This window comes from Cyprinodon tularosa, unplaced genomic scaffold (assembly GCF_016077235.1).
Source record: "Cyprinodon tularosa strain WSP-4 unplaced genomic scaffold, ASM1607723v1 ctg496, whole genome shotgun sequence".
NCBI classification, from domain to species: domain Eukaryota; kingdom Metazoa; phylum Chordata; class Actinopteri; order Cyprinodontiformes; family Cyprinodontidae; genus Cyprinodon; species Cyprinodon tularosa.
Genome location: NW_024039225.1, coordinates 86,063 through 102,391, shown reverse-complemented (window position 1 = coordinate 102,391; position 16,329 = coordinate 86,063). Strand labels below are relative to the sequence as shown.

The window sequence follows — 16,329 nt, the reverse complement described above, 5'->3', positions numbered from 1 at the left end:
CCCAAACAATGAAGATTTAGAGTCATCCAAAGCGTTAAAAGCTAGTTTATCTCAACCTGAGCCAGAATGAAAAGAGACATTTAAGGGAGGCACTTGAAGTGCTGTCTCACTGTTTCTTGGTGTAACATGATGCATTTTACCGTACATGGAACTGAGCTCGATGAAAGAAAGTGTGCTTTGTAAAACAACGTACTTTTTTTTTTACATCTACAGTATGAAGCATGTGTGGTATACTACCATTTTGTATGTATATTTTTTGTTTTTGCTGAAAAAAGGGTTTTAAATGTATCTCTGCATAAGAGCTGAGAATGTTACTCTGACTGTGAAATAATTATTAACAGGTTTCTGCAGCACTTGATGGCATACAGAGGAAAAGGAATCATTTGAATCAGGTGTTCTGGAACCGAGGTGCATTTAAAGCATAGAGGGAAGGGGTCCCTGAGGGCCCACGTTGGGAACCACTGGTGTTGAACAAAATTAAAAATAACTGTTTAGTTATTATGTAAAGAAACAAAATGGGATCTGTCTAACAAGATGTTGGTGTTTTCCTACTCTGAGGATAACTACACTTTTCTAGGAAAAGATGCAAGTACTATGAATGTTTTGTAAATGATAAAAGATAAAAACCTAGCAATGCCATCTACGTACGGCATTGGAATACATGGCAGTTATACATCTGTGGGAGCATTCTTAAAGACTTATTAATATATTTCTAGAAAAAAGTAACAATAGACTAAGTCATCATTTACCGGTTCCTGATGAAGTCATTAGCTGTAGCCACCAGGTAGTTCTCCACATTAAAGCCAGTCAGATTATAGACGATCTGAGACGAGGGGGCCTTCTTGTAGGGAGGCTGAGAGTTGTTCTTATTGCATATCTGTGGCATACAAAAGACAAAAAAGCTTGACAATTGCCCCCCTTTTACAGTGATTAAAGGGGACTGGAGGGGACAAGCGAGAACACAAAAACTCAATCACTCGCACACATACTGTTCTTGTTGACCCAGTCTCACCTGTTCCTGTTGGTTGCATTTACACACACTAAATGGTTTGGATATGTTCCCTCTGGAGCTCCAGTTGTTTGTGCTCCTTGTGCAGACCCTTTAAAATAAAATAAAAATGCTTGAATTGTGATAGGAAAGCTTGGCATGTGTTTTTTGATCATGCTAAAATAAAAAATAAAAAGAAAAGAAATCATATCAAAGAAAGCTGATCCTCTGTGTTTGTTGGCACCATACTAAAAAGCTGTATGCTTTCATTGAGAGAAAGGTCAATCCTGCAATGAGTCGTGAAGTAGCTACGTGAGCTTGGGTGGTTTTGTTGAAACTGAAAGTTAAATTTATTCTCTGATCACAGCTTTCCAAGCTGTTTAGTATGTGTTATGTGATATTGTGTGAAAAATGTGTTTGTGTGGGTTCATGATCAACTCCCACACAGTTTTCTTTCTACCAAGTGCTGTTAAGGGACACCATGCACAAATAAAACAACAGATTGCAGAAATACATGCACAATAACGGTTAATAATATTTTTTTTTTTTACAAACTTACTTCTGCACGATTCTTTGCAAGAATCAATGATCTTTTTTCCAGCAGCATAAATCTATGAGCAAACATGCGGACTGTTTTATGATTTTGCTCTTCTTTTTTATGTTTTCTCTTAATGATTTTTTTTAAGGGTGGCATGGTGGGGGGGTTTAAAATTCCCCAGGGTTCTGCTTCATGAGTGCCAACATTGATTTGAGGGCCTGCCATGGGAAAATATCCCCTATAAACACGAGGTGTTTATGGAATACAGATGATGCTGTCACATCGCAGAGACCTGCTGCAGGCTTTCAGCCTCATTCCTCAAACTGAGGAGGTGGGAAATGAAGAGGAGAGACAGAGAGAGAGAGACCAGAGAGAATAAAAAATAAAAGACTGAACAGAGGCTGTCCAGTAAAATGGAATAAAGAGAGAACCAGGAGGCACAAAAAGAATAACAATCACTGAAAAAAAGTGTGAAGACAGTTAGCAAAATAAGAGTGTTTTTTAGCAAATGGGAACAGCTGGAAGCATAATTACATACTGGTTATCAGAGTTGTCGAGGCAGGCGTTATCGATCCCTGGGAATGACATCATGGTGTCCACCAGATGGCTTGATCTGGGATTCTGGTTACTGTGGAGTCAGACAACATTCAGCTTCCACTTAAAGGAACAAAGAACTTTTCAAGACAAGATTTCTTGTTTTATATAGCACATTTCAGTAGCAAGAAAATTCAAGTGATGTACCCGAAAAAAAAGAAATAACACAGAAAACACAAAGAGAAAATTACATTGCAGCTGCATGGAGGTAAATAAATAATTAATGAATATGCATACTTCAAGTAAAAATGAATGATTAAAATGATAGGATAATCATTAATAAATGAATTATGAAATAATTTAGAACAAAATGAAAGTTGGATTACAGACTTACAAACTAATAATGCTTAGATAACTTTCTATTGCCACTCTAAACAAATATGGTTTTATTGTTTCAAAGAAACTGAAGCTTTATAGTTTTCTGGTAGTGTATTCCATATAAGTGGAGAAAATTAACTAAACGCTGCCTCTCTATATGTGGTTCTGCTATTAGGTACATTTGAGCCAGAAGACCTGAGAGGTCTGGCTTATTAATACACTAACAGCAGGTCTGTAATGCATTTTTAACCTAAGCTGCTCAGTGGTTCATATACCAACAGAAGTACTTTAGAGTCTATTCTCTGAAAGTTGTGGATCCAGTGTAAACATTTTTAAAACTGGGGTGATGTGCTTCATTTTCTTAGTTTTAGTGAGGACACAGGCAGCAGCATTCTGGATAAACTGCAGCCGTCTGATCTAAATTTTAGGAAGATCAGTGAACACACCGTTGCAGTAATCGATTATACTAAAGATGAAAACATCAGGTAATTCTCAGGGTCCAGCTGATATATTAGTCATTTCATCCTGGAGATGTTCTTTAGGTGACAGAAGCCTGATTTTGTTTCTGTCTTTATTTGCCTCTGAAGGTCCAGGTCTGATTCCATCACTACACCCAGACATTTAATCTTATTGGTGGTTTCCAGCTGAATTAAATTAAGCTGTCCAATGAATTTTGAACACTCTTCGCTTGGTCCAAACAAATATTATTTCAGTTTTGTATTGATTCAGCTGAAGATCTATCAAAATCATTCCCTGATTGATTTCTTCTATGCTTTTACACAGAGCTCAAATGGGTCACGTAAGTTGGAGTGAGACAGAAAGTCAGCCTGATGTGTTTTCCTGAGATTTCTTAGCAGAAGGCCAACATAAAACCTATAATCAAATCGTGCAAAAGACATGTCCACACAATCAGTGGTTGAACAACATAAGCGGATGAAAGGCAGAGATGAAAGGAAACAAGAGTAGTTTGATTTGACACTTTAGGTTTTTGCTTTGTGTAAGCCAACAATTCCTATTTAACTCAGCCGCATATATAAACCATTACATAATAATAACCCATTGCTGATACATCAAATACAGGGAAATGAGAGTAAAGTAAAATCTTTTAACCGAGGAGCCTAAATAGCATCTAACCTACATTTGTGCCCCTACCCTTATTATTCCTTTTATATGTAATCAAATGTCAAATTATTGGTCTAATTTGTGTGTCAAGCTAAAGAGGTGTGGGAGGAGTGTCCACTCCAATTCTGATATGGATTCACACTTCAGCATCTTCTCCCCTGCTTCATGTCCTCTTGATCAAACAACAGAACATGTTGAGAATGAAGCAATCTCACTATCTACTGACACTCTTCATCTCTCCCCCTTTGATCAAGCATCACAGCCCTCTGCCTCTCCATGATCTCAAACCTTTGCATTCTTAGCTGGCACCTTGTACTTTAAGTCCATCTGCCCTTCAACAAACTACCACTTCAAACTGATTTTACAAGAGCTGCATTCAAATGAGGCAGAAGCTCACTGATTAGATCAGACAATTGTAGAAAGTTTGGCTTTTCTGTTTTAAAGGCTACTGAGGTTGTTTCCTGTAAAATTTCAGTTGTGTTGCTTCTTTTAGGTTATTTCCTATATCCAACATAAAAAAAGTCCAGATAAGACTCAGACTGAAATGGTGCTGATAAGGACTTTAAATTCCCCTGACCAAAAATGCCTGTGATCAGATCAGATGCTTTTAGGTTCCAACTGAGAGGACTGATTGCAGTAGTGCTACCATTCGTCTGGAGCCGTGATTAGCTTGATTTACTTCTTTGATTTCAATTTCTGGTGTGGCCTGTAATTTCTCTGGCAAACAGCTCTAACCTGAAGAAAGAGTAGCTTGGTCCGATGTTGTAGAGAGCAGGGCTCAGCTCCATCTCAGGGTAATGCTGCAAGTCGCTCTTGATGGAGCCCAGGGCCATAGCAACTGTTACAAAGAGAACAGGAAGCAGAATCTGGGCGATCAGACCCTTCCAGTCTCTCCGGCTGTGATGGAACCTCTTTATCAACATGGCTGTTAGCTGCTGCCATGCCAGGGCCATGCCTGACAGAGTGGATGAACTGGTAAGCTCTGAAACACAGAGGACATCAACAAAGTATTTAAATTAGTTAAGCATTTTGCTTCAGTATATTTTGATTAGGTAGGAGAAAATAATTTCAGAATAATAATTATTACCCTATTAAAAGAATATTGCAGTGTCTAAAATGATTAACCTGTTATGACATAGAACACCATAAATGTGTGTATTTAAAGTGGTTAGCATTTTTAAAAACAAATAATTAGGTGAAAACATTGAAGTTAATCAAATAACATCCCTTCATCCTGTCATCTCCTTGACAAATCCCCCTGCGTTATCTAACCTCAGTATAAATACAGCTGTTAGGATTCTTTATGGTAAAATGTTTACTACCCATTATATTATTATGAACAAATGGTTAAAAGAGAGACATTGTTTAAAGAAACCTAAAGATAATAGAAACACCAAAGAAGAAAGAAGTCCTTATTGTATGCTGAGAGCTAAATGAAACATTTAGGCCTATTTGCAAAATACTACATGCAGCACAGAACTAAAAACTGAAAATTACTCTAAGGTGCTAACATGCTAACTGCATCTTCGTCCTATAGGGATGCAAGGATCAGTCCTGTGAGACAGCCTCTTAGTGTGGAAGGATTTATATCAAACCATATAAATGTGTAAGAATGGCCTAATCCAAACAAAAGTCAACACAGAAACGGGAAAGAAAATCTGTTCATTGATTTTCTCTGTTCATTCTTAAAGAAATTGAACCATTTCAGAAAGAGGAATATTTCAGTTTCTTGACAGAAAATCCATTAAACTAATTTCACTGCAGTGAAAAGTTATTCTACAAAATTTTATCTCAGCACGTTTATTACAAACTAGAAAAGTCGAAATCTAAATAAGACAATTTTTCTTAAAATGAGTGCATTTTGACTTGAATAGAGGAGGTAAGTGAAACACTTTGCCAATGGAACAAGAAAACATACATTTAAAATAAGAAAAAAAATTACATTGTCTTAATTCTAGTGCACAATATCTAATTATCTTATTTTAAGAGTGAAAAAACTTCAGTCTACATTGCATTAGCAAATCATCTTATTTTCCCTTTCAAATTGAGGGTAAATAAGCCTAATTTAAGAAATGTTGACTTATTTCTAGATCGTTTTTGCGGTGCAAATGCGCTCCACATGTTTTTAGATTTTAAAGTTTTAAATAGATTCAAGATGTTCCCTTTTTCTAGCCCTCACAATTAGGCACTACAATATGTTAGTTTTATGATATGATTCTGCAATAAAATACAGTGAAATAATGTGGGATGACAATTTCTGATCAGATGAAAGGAATGTAAATATTTTTAAATGCACTTTAGGTGATAAATAGAAAGCTAAAATACCATAGTTGGAACACAGCAAGAGAAAATAAGCAATAGTTAAATTGAGCAATGAAAAAAGAAATACAACTCACTGATCTTGTCACCAAGGTTGCAGCTGCTGTCGTTGGAGTCTGATGGGATGCTGTCGATAGAAGAAGTGTCAGAAACCGTCTCAGAGATAGAGAGGGGCTGGTACTCGCCTTCGGGACCTCCGTTAGTTAGCTGGAGGAACACCTGCATAGATCCAAATAAACAAAAAAAGTTGTAGTCATTCATGGTTTCATACTTTGTTTTAATATGCGCCCATGTAACAGCTAACCTCTTCCAGTGTGGTGTCAGACACGCCATAGCCTCCAAGCTGAAGATTGTCCAGGTTTGCATCAAGTGCTGTCAGGAGGGAGCGATATGAAGAGGCGTTGGAAGAAGTGAAGGGGGGCAGAGAGTAGACCACATCACCCCGCTGGGTTTCTTTTAGTCTTGCTTCAGGAAGATGAGCTTGGATGAAGGCCTTCAGGTCAGCACCGTCAACGCGCTCGGCCTCTGGGCTTTGGATCTTTATCAAACAGACAGACAGACGAACACAATCATTTTTTTTTTTTTGTCATTTCCTTAAAAAAAAAGTTTAAAAGTGACACAATGCTCTAAGATGGGGAAACATTTCTCTGCTTATTACAGTAGAACTATAAACCTAACCCAAAGTTTGCCACATCTCTCAGTGTAAGCTATTCATGTTTTTATTTTAAAGTGATATATTAGTGTTCAATGCTCTTTTAATGAAAAGTTAATGGCATCTTCATACCAACAAAATATCCAACTCATCACAAGTAATGAGCTAGGATTTATTTCCACATGAGCAGTAAAGCTCCCCCATTGTACATGACTATGAAATGTTCTAATTTATGTTGAAAAAGAAAAATCCCTGCTTGTTATGATGTACCACAGATATAAAGTTACCTAGTTCTTTTTTTGCACTGAAATTCCTGCATGCCTGTGAGGGTGATTACCTTCTTGGTGAGGGTGAGCTTGTAGCCTTGACCCAGCTTGTCTTTCAAGTAGAAGGGTGATCCGCAGCATTTCAATCCACCTCTCTCCAGGAAGGCGATTCGGTCACTTACCACTTCAGCCTCGTCCAGGTGGTGGGTGGACATAATAATGGTCCGGTCTAAAAGGACACACATATATGAGAAGCTGCACCGTTGACTCAGGGATTATTAAACCAATAACTATGGCCTGAACAGAGTCATCACAAGGGGAAAGAAACAAGAAATATCTTCATACAAACTGTCCCAAAAACCGGTTTATGAGTGTTTCTTTCTGAAATAGACTAGAAACTCTCAGTGCAATAACATCTGAAAAAGCCAATTTTTGAACCTTTAATTACTGTAGGGGTCAAAACTTTACATACATCCTTCTGGGTAATACTGCAAAAAACCACATTGTCATTACAGCAGCTAGTTTAAGACTAAAAGAACTCAGAATGTTTGCAGATTAGATGGTATTTATTTTTATAACATACCCAATGGAATCCCTTGTTTCTGCTTCGAATCTAACTCAAAATATAGCCGTGAAATATAGAGTAAGCATTTTAACTTATCTTTTGACTCATCACACAGTACGCCTAGAGTAAGTTCAGGGTTCAGTTTTGCACATTAAAGGCAATATCATGAAAAATTCAAAAAAGATGAAAATAACTAATAGTCAACTATGAAGAAAAAAATACATAACTAAAAGATACATAAACAAGGAACAAACAAGTTTGCCTGGAAAGGATGTTAGGTCATTTGTTGCCTTTAAAACAAGCAACTGATAAATAATTTGGACACTAAAACAAACATGCAGCAATTTGAACTCATTCTGAAGAAATAAAGTCTGCTTCACAGCTCTAATAGGCAGAGTTGAAGATTGAATCTTTGAGTTTATTGTTCTCTGGAAACTCAAACCACTGACATTAAAGTAATTTGTTGACACATTTTCAGTAAAGGGACCCTTTTGAGATGCATCGTGTTAGAAATGTTGTGATTTGGACACTATGAGTTGCCTATGACTCAATACAAACTGCTCTTACCTAACCTCTTATTTCTATATGAAATACAAAAAGGCTGAAAGCTTAAACAGTAAAATAACAAAAATCTATGGATGATCGTAAAATAGGTCCACTGACATTTTCAGGATTTTTCTTGTTGTTTGACCACATTGCTGTGATTTTAATTTTGATATTAAATGAATCAGCAAAAAACGAAGTAAACTTAGCAAATAATCTCAGTATAACTTTCTTACTTACATTGGCAGACCATGCAAGAAACTTTGCAAATTGATATTTTCCAGCCCATGCATGGTACTTAAGAGCTTTTAAAAAGGTAGGTGATCAAACTTTTACTGCAATTCACAGCATATAGTGACCTCATAATAGATATTGATCACTATAATCTTAGTTTCTTTAATTAAAAGTCATAATATATTTTCTCTAATAATGACTGAGTGGATAAGATAATAATAATAGTTTGTATTAAAGGAGCTAAACAGATATGTAATGCCACAGTTTCATTAGTTAATTACAATTTGTCTGAGAATATTACATTTATTAGGGATTAGACCAAAATGTGTAAATCAAGTGTTCAATGCAGTTGCACTCATTTGCAGTGTTAATAGCTGTAAATGGTAATTTAGCAATACTTACTTAAACCAAGTTAAATTCTGTTTACTAAGTCATTATATGGTATGTGAGACTCACTCTTCTTATGCTGAATAATGATGTCCCATATGCTGCGTCTGGAGCAGGGATCCACTCCTGTTGTAGGCTCATCCAGAACCACCAAGCGAGAGCCACCGATGAAGGCGATGGAGATTGAGAGCTTGCGCCTCATGCCACCTGACAGGGTGTCTGCCCGCTTGTGTCGGTGAGCGTACATGTCTGACTCCCCGAGGATGCTAGAAGATGAGTCAATAGAGACATTTAACGTAGGGCTCATGTGAACATTTTTCACTCTGTTAAGACTCAATGTTAGATTGCTTAATTTGCCATCAGAAGTTTCTGGAATTGCGAGAGCTTTTTACCTTAAGGCGAAAGCTTGATTCTGCTTCTCTAATAAAATGGAAACCCCCCAGAAGGGGTCTCATGATGCAACATAGCTTAGGATAAGACAGAATAAAAAATGACCCCCACCCCTCACTTAAACTGGTTCAAGACGATGCAGAAAGGACTAAAATAGATTATATCACATGCTCTAGTAAAAATATTCCTCCAAATTGTTCCATCTAATGCTCTGTGGAAAAATTTATTATTGAACTCATGAAAAGCTGACATTAAGCTCATTTCAATGGTCTTACTTAGACCTAATTTTACAGAAGCCTTAACATTCTAACCAATCAGAGTGGTTATTGCCCTAAACTCAAACAGAATGTTAATTTAAAACTCTCATATTTTACACAACCAGATCTTTTTTTGAGCTACCGTTTCCCCTATGGCTCTCATAAAATCGAGACTTTTAAATTGCGCATTATGTTTGAATAATTTGGACATATTATGAACATCAACCCCCCGTGCTGATTGATGTGTCACTTACGTGCGGACTTGTTCTCGTAGCTCTCTTTGTGACCAGTGTGGAGCCTTGATCTGGCCGTACAGCAGCAGGTGTTCCTTAACAGTCATGTAGTCAAAGAGGACATCATATTGCATGCAGACCCCCAGCTCTCTGCGAACTTTCTCCATGTTTCTCTGCATGTCTTTGCCATACACCTCAATAGAGCCCGATGTTGGGGGATATAGGCCAGTCAGAAGGGACCTGTATACAGAGCAGTTTTTGACATTTAGTACACAGTTTGAAAATACAGACACAAAAGGCTATGAACCCCATTAGCATTCCTCTTTATTTTTCATTTTTCTCTTTGATAATTACTTATTGTTCCCACAGTTATTATGAGGCAGAAAAAGTAATAATTCTTAGTATTTTTCAGAGTTATTTAATCTTGTAATGCTGATAAAGTCATTACATGTCCCCCTGGATAAGAGCATCAGCAGAATGAAAAAAATAATTGATAAAGACCCATTGGCTTAATTTCTACTGCTGTGCATTTGCAGTGCCAGATTTGAACAGAACAATCTCTCTGTCTGCACTGAACCACTAAAATGATTAAAGGGATGCACTAATCGAATCTTGAAAGAGCCTGCATTGGTTATAACGGGTCAGGACACACATACAAGCTGACAAAACAAAAAGCAACAAAAATGGATCAACCGTACATGGTAGTTGTCTTGCCAGCACCGTTGTGACCAAGCAGTGAGGTGACATGGCCCTCATGGAAGTTGACATTAAGGTTTTGAATAGCTGCCTGGTCATCATACAACTTGGTGAGACCATGAAGTGAAACTCCCACTGGAAGCTCAGAGAAGTCCTCCCCAGACTGGTAAGAAAGGCTGTTTTTGCCTGATAGGAACATAAAAGTGAATCAAATAGCAATAAAAAAATAGTAATTAAACTTAATTAAAATGAATAGAAGTATGAATAAAATTGATCTTAGGGGATAGAAAAAGCATTCTTGATAAATTTACCTTTTCCTTTACCATCTGCAAATACAGGCTGGTTGTCCTGCATGATGTTGGAGAATAGGAGTCCTTTGCCTGTATTGGTGTTGGTCTGCAAGCTACTGCACAGGTTGGTCCAAAAGGAGAGCTGGAAGGGGAAATACCATGGAGCTGGGATGCCATATTTTCCTGATGGATTATAAACAAAACAAAATGGAAATGTCTTTAAAAAAAACACATATATACAAAAACAGTGTTGTCAGAAGGGACCCGCATACAGTGTGAACAAACTTCACTAGCCCTCCTTAAGAAGAAACGGTAAGATAATAAAATTATGCTATATTATAAAGGTCAATTTGGCTCCTAATAGAGAACATGTTTGTTTACTTGAGTGAACACTCGTTTTATGATGCTAGCTATCACTATCTAAGTTAACCAATCACACAAATTAAAGAACTGGTGAAGAATCTTGTAATTGTTAACTTTTCAAACTTTAATAAAGGACGCACTTAAGAGCACAACAGTATAGATTAAAGATATATAGAAATTAAATATATATATATATATATATATATATGTATATATATATATATATATATATATATATATATATATATATATATATATATATATATATATATATATATATATATATATATATATATATATATATATATATATATATATATATATATATATATATATATATATATATATATATATATATGGTCCGTTTATGACCCAGAAATGGGTCATAAAATTGTTTTTAATCCAGCAGTCTTTATGGATAGAGAAATATTATAAAGAAATGTATCAGGAAGAAGCACAAGCTTAATAAAATCAATGATCAGTTCACCTGGGAAGACCATTCTGATGTACGCTCCGATGAGGAAGTACAGAATAGAGTCAATAAGCAGGAGCCAGCACAGCCAGCCAAATGTTGCTGTGTCTCCAGCTATGGGAGAGCTGTAAGAGTTGCTCCACTGAATTCCTGAAGGAGAAAAGAAAAGTGAATGCTTGATTCAGCTGGCTTAGATGTCAGAAATATCCTGATGGTATTCAGATATTCACATGCTCTTACCTTCTCCTTGGGCCTCATAGCGGGAAATGTATTGACTGGCGTAGCTGAAACAGGTCGGCGAAAACAAACTCTGTAAAAATATTTGAGGCATTTTAACAGGGGGGTTAGAAGCAAAACATGATTTTGTCAAAGAATATTTTACTGTGAAAAAAGAGCATACATGTTTGTATCTTTTAGAATAGAATACAAAGATGCTTCTCGAGGGAAAATGGGCTTTAGATCTTAATAGTCAAGAAGTCCGACCTCTAACTAACACTCATCACAGCAGGGAGTTAATTAAAATTAAACTGCCCAGAGACTCAAAAAAATGCACAAAAAAACAAGCTATCTCTCAATGAGCTGGAAAATAAATAATGATGCGAGCTACAAAAAAACAACTTTTTTTAAGTCATCATAACTATACCATAACTGTCTTTTGGTGAGAATAATCAAAACTATAGCTTTTTCCCCCTACATATCTCTAAGGAACTATATCCTAGGGCTTAATTATTACACAGTTTAAAATGCTAGTTTTATTTATATTAGAATAAAAGCCCATTCATAGAATGCTCACCAAAGCGCTCTTCTGGGAAAAGTTTAGATTAGTCTCCATGGACATGACTACGATGAAAGGGAAGAAGCTGAGGATGTAGATAAGGCTTCCGCTTAGGCCAGCGATGTAGGTCTTGTCGAAGAAGGAGCTGATCAGGTAGCAGAAGGAAAGGATGCTCAGCCCAAAGTCACAGATGTAGAGGAAGATGAGGAAGCCGTCGCTTTTGGGCAGGATGTTTCCACACTTCAGCACCACTGTTAGGATGATGATGGTCACAAGCAGGAAGGAGGCGCACTCCAGGAACCAGGCAAAGAAATGGCTGATTGGATTCACACCCATCATTTTCATGTACTACAGTGGGAAGGGAAACATTGAGAAAACATTGGGTTACACTGATGATCAGAAAAGGAATTCAACACTTGTAGATGTTTATAAACCCCAAATCTTTATTTTTTTCCACATTAGGTCACATTACAGTTGTCTACTTAAATGTATATTGAAATACATATTTAAAAAAATGCGACAAAATTTTGTGAGATTATTTCATTGGACATAGCGCTACAGCCTCCTCTCACTATAGTTAAAGCTGCAAATCATCTGGGGTATGTTTCTTTTACAATAACACGTTAAAGGTATACTATGCAACCGGTGTTGATTTTCCAGCGAGGCTCCCCCCAGAGGGCGAAAGTAAAAGTGCACTGTCGTAAATATGCTCAGCTGTTCTCCTGGTTTCTCCGTCAAGCCAGGCGCGGTTGTTTTGAGCTTAGCAGACAGGCGAACGCAACGAATCACCATGTCTACTGCGGTAAGTGACTATTTTGTTGTTTTGTTTTCATACATTATTTGTTATGCATGTGTCTAAATAACAAAGATTGTAGTTAGCCAAATTCTCGCCATAAAGCAAGACTGACTCTCGCGATGCACGAGACTTCTGAGCCTGTGGGTGCGGGCCGAGGGCTCCTGCAATTGCAAGTGCGGTATTTCCCCTACAGACCACCAGGGCGGCCGAGAAAACCTTTGTTCGACCTGAAATGACTAATTTAATCATCCAAAACGTTATGGAACACATGAATTAACTGAAAAATGTTGCATAGTATGCCTTTAAGAGGTTTCAGTTGCTCAAACTCATACAGATTGGATCAGCTCTTGTACATCAATTATCCAGTTTAGCCACAGATTTTTAAATCTGAGATTTGACTGGTTCATGCTTTATACCCATTATTTTGTGCCTCTGGTTTTATTTTAGGGTGAATCTCCTGCTGAAAGCTTTATCTCTTGGTTAAATAAATAAAGAACACGGTTTCTAGTTTTGAGTTTGTAAAACATTTAAAAACATTCTGCTGCACAGTTCTGACCTCTGTGTTCCTTTTTCAAATTATAATACTTAACACACAGGATTTTTGGTTCGAACATGATATAATCTTTAAAAAATGTATGTGTAAATGCTTTACAACAATGACTTGATTTTTCAGAGGTAGGTATATTTCTAACCAACATTTTTACTTATTTGCAAAAATAATATTTGAAATCCAGCAGGTCAAAATACAGTAACGTCAATTTTCAGAAAAAATAAAATACCTCATGCAGCCTCAGCTCTCTCTCCTGAACCAGCTTTTTCACAAAGTCAGCCACAAACAACACCCATGGTATCATCAGCAATAAAGGGAAGACAAAAGAGATGGCCTCCAGATACCTGAGAAATACAGAGATGCCAGCTGTCAATCAAGATTCTCTCCAAACCCAGCATCCGAACAGATGGAAAGCCCTATCATTCAGTCACTAGCCTGACAGATTGGAAAGAACATGGAAATGCTGATAACTGCATTGTCATTCTCATCTTACTGCTGTGTACAAAAATAGAATAATCTGTATTTTGGCTTTGTGTTAACAACTCAAGCTAGCAACCTGAAAAAATATAGATCAGTGTATGCAGTTTGCCATTTGCTTAAATATTGTACAGATCCTTTCTTAAAAGGTGTGCTGTTTAGGTAATACATCTAAATAAAAGAGAAGGAAAGGAAGGCTTGTAGACTCTTGTAGCCAGTCAAAATGCAGACAGCCAGAGAGAGAGAAGCTCCCCTGGTGCTTTTCAGATGAGATACGAGCAAAGTTAAAAGCTCCAGTCGAGGGCAAGCACACATTTAGGCATTAAGCTTAACAATGATTTATTGAAAACCATGTTGCACGGCGGTGGATAAGTTAATGTCAAGCCCATGTTGGATATGTTTGGCAGAGAGAGAAAAGTGGTGTTCCTTAAGGATTTTTTTTATAGTTCTGTTTGAGTCCCTAGAGTATTCAAAATATAGAAGGTCTTCAAAAATGAATGCAGAATTACAGTGAATGTCAATGCACATGATGCAGAGCTAATTGGACGATGACAGGTTCTTGTGAATGACTACTTACTGTTATTCCCAAATGGCAAATGAATAATGGAATAGCATACATTATTCCACATCAGTGCTTGTTCCCCCTCAGAGAGAGTCTGTATCCTTACATGCTACCTTGCTTGCAGTTATCTACTGTCTGCATATGCATATCCTTGAAAGCAGAAAACTTACTCGTCGCGCAAATAGCATGGATAGGGGAAGGACTGCAGCTGCACTGCTGGCTCTGTGACTTTCTGCCCAGCCTGGGTTTCAATGATTGCACGGTCGATGTTCTCCTGCAGGTAGACGAACCCTCGGTTGTAGCGCATGGTATGGCTGGCCGAGATGTGGTTGTCCCTCACAAAGTAGGGGTTTCGCACCCTGTCTGTACGCATTACATTGTCCATGTGCATTCTGATGGTGTAGCTGACTTTAGGAGGCAGTTGGGATGAAGTTGCATCTTCAGTCTTAAAGATGACACCTTAAGAAAAAATAGCACATGTATGCATTCATAACTTTGTTGTTTGTTATAAACCAAAGCCTTTTTATGTTAAGCCTGCTAGTTTTGGTGCATTAATAACAGCTTTAAGAAGAAAAATCCACCAAATAATCCACAAAAAGTGACACATCACACAGCATGACTCTGTTCTAAAATGTAATCAGTAATTCTTCAATTATTCAGTGCAATAACAGCATCCCTTTGATATTTTTTTATTTCATTAATCTCAATGGAGTAAGATAAGTCACATTAAACCCTGTTGTCCGAAAACCCCAACTCCATAAACATGGATGACCTGATATTTACTCACTTGCATAGAGCTCACGGTTTTTGGCGAGCTCTTGCGCCACAGTGTTGAGCTCTTCAGCGGAGTCAAAACCACGATAACGGTCAAATTTGATGCAAGAGGAGAGCTTCACCATCAGGTTTGACAAGGTGCTGATTTGATCAAGTATTTCCTTGTTCTTGTGAAGCATCTCTGTAATGTTAGCTGTGAAAAAAAAAATTGAAATTAAAATGGTGCAGAAGCATATGACCAAACGGGATAGATACTTAAAATTTAAGCTTCCCTTTAGTATTGTAGGGAAATGTTGAAAAAAATAGGTCAGAAGGACAGAAGGACTAAGAAGATAATTTCTAAAGAACTGCTCAGTTATATCAGCCCTTTATCTAGGCTTGTTTGTAAAAAGAGAGAAAGATTCCAAAATATAAGAAGAAGGCTAAAAAATGCTACATAAATACATATGTTTTTTTTTTTTTGTAATGTAATATTCTGTTTTCAATTAAATCCTTGTCAAAGGTCATGCATGTATATACACGAATAAATATAATGATAAATGAAGTCTGCAGAGATATTTTAATTTTGAAATATTAACCTGATATAATCAGATAGGGCAAAACGGAGTTTAACAAAACTGCACACTACAAAACTTAAGGTGGTCTATCTCTTTTCATTTTGGGGCTATAAACATAAAACAGTTTCCAAAACCTTTAGCCTTTACAACTGCAATAAAGAAACACAAAAAGGAAGAAAAAACACTTCTGTGCAGATTCTAAAAGCCTTTCCTGCTTGGGCTAGAAGGCCTTTCTTTTCGCTTTGAGCTTATTGTAAACCAGAAACTATCACTCTACGTTTGATTTGATTTGGGAACAAATCTTCACTGCATCATCAACTCAAAAAACACAAGTCCCTTTACTTTATATTAGTGTCCTTTATTATGTGTGAGTTCACATTTAAAAGATGAGATGTGTTTTCAGTGGTGCAATTGTCTGAATCTCATTTCACAAATTCTTGGCTTTTCAGTTCGGGTTTGATCCATTTTACCAAAGTTAATTAGAAGAGTGAGGAAATACGCATACCGTAACATTGGATGTTATTCATTAAAGCTTCATTATCTCATATAATGCAAATATTACCAAATGATTATTGAATCTAACTAGCGTTCAGGTTTATGTGCTAGAAGAT

At 36.9% G+C, this 16,329-nt stretch overlaps 1 protein-coding gene across 1 annotated transcript in view; it reads right to left on the bottom strand.

Annotated features, from left to right (window-relative positions):
- Window positions 1-16,329, bottom strand: part of abca12 (ATP-binding cassette, sub-family A (ABC1), member 12) — a 71,352-nt gene that overhangs the window by 20,470 nt on the left and 34,553 nt on the right. Inside the window, exons 41-57 of the mRNA XM_038302622.1 lie at window positions 15,175-15,354; window positions 14,558-14,846; window positions 13,578-13,692; window positions 12,021-12,350; window positions 11,468-11,537; window positions 11,243-11,377; window positions 10,414-10,575; window positions 10,105-10,288; window positions 9,428-9,646; window positions 8,596-8,792; window positions 6,869-7,026; window positions 6,184-6,417; window positions 5,957-6,098; window positions 4,296-4,542; window positions 2,065-2,154; window positions 1,013-1,100; window positions 750-877 (exon numbers count right to left, since the gene is read on the bottom strand). Coding sequence (XP_038158550.1) covers window positions 750-877; window positions 1,013-1,100; window positions 2,065-2,154; window positions 4,296-4,542; window positions 5,957-6,098; window positions 6,184-6,417; window positions 6,869-7,026; window positions 8,596-8,792; window positions 9,428-9,646; window positions 10,105-10,288; window positions 10,414-10,575; window positions 11,243-11,377; window positions 11,468-11,537; window positions 12,021-12,350; window positions 13,578-13,692; window positions 14,558-14,846; window positions 15,175-15,354 — 2,968 coding nt within the window. The remainder of the gene's footprint in view (window positions 1-749; window positions 878-1,012; window positions 1,101-2,064; window positions 2,155-4,295; window positions 4,543-5,956; window positions 6,099-6,183; window positions 6,418-6,868; window positions 7,027-8,595; window positions 8,793-9,427; window positions 9,647-10,104; window positions 10,289-10,413; window positions 10,576-11,242; window positions 11,378-11,467; window positions 11,538-12,020; window positions 12,351-13,577; window positions 13,693-14,557; window positions 14,847-15,174; window positions 15,355-16,329) is intronic.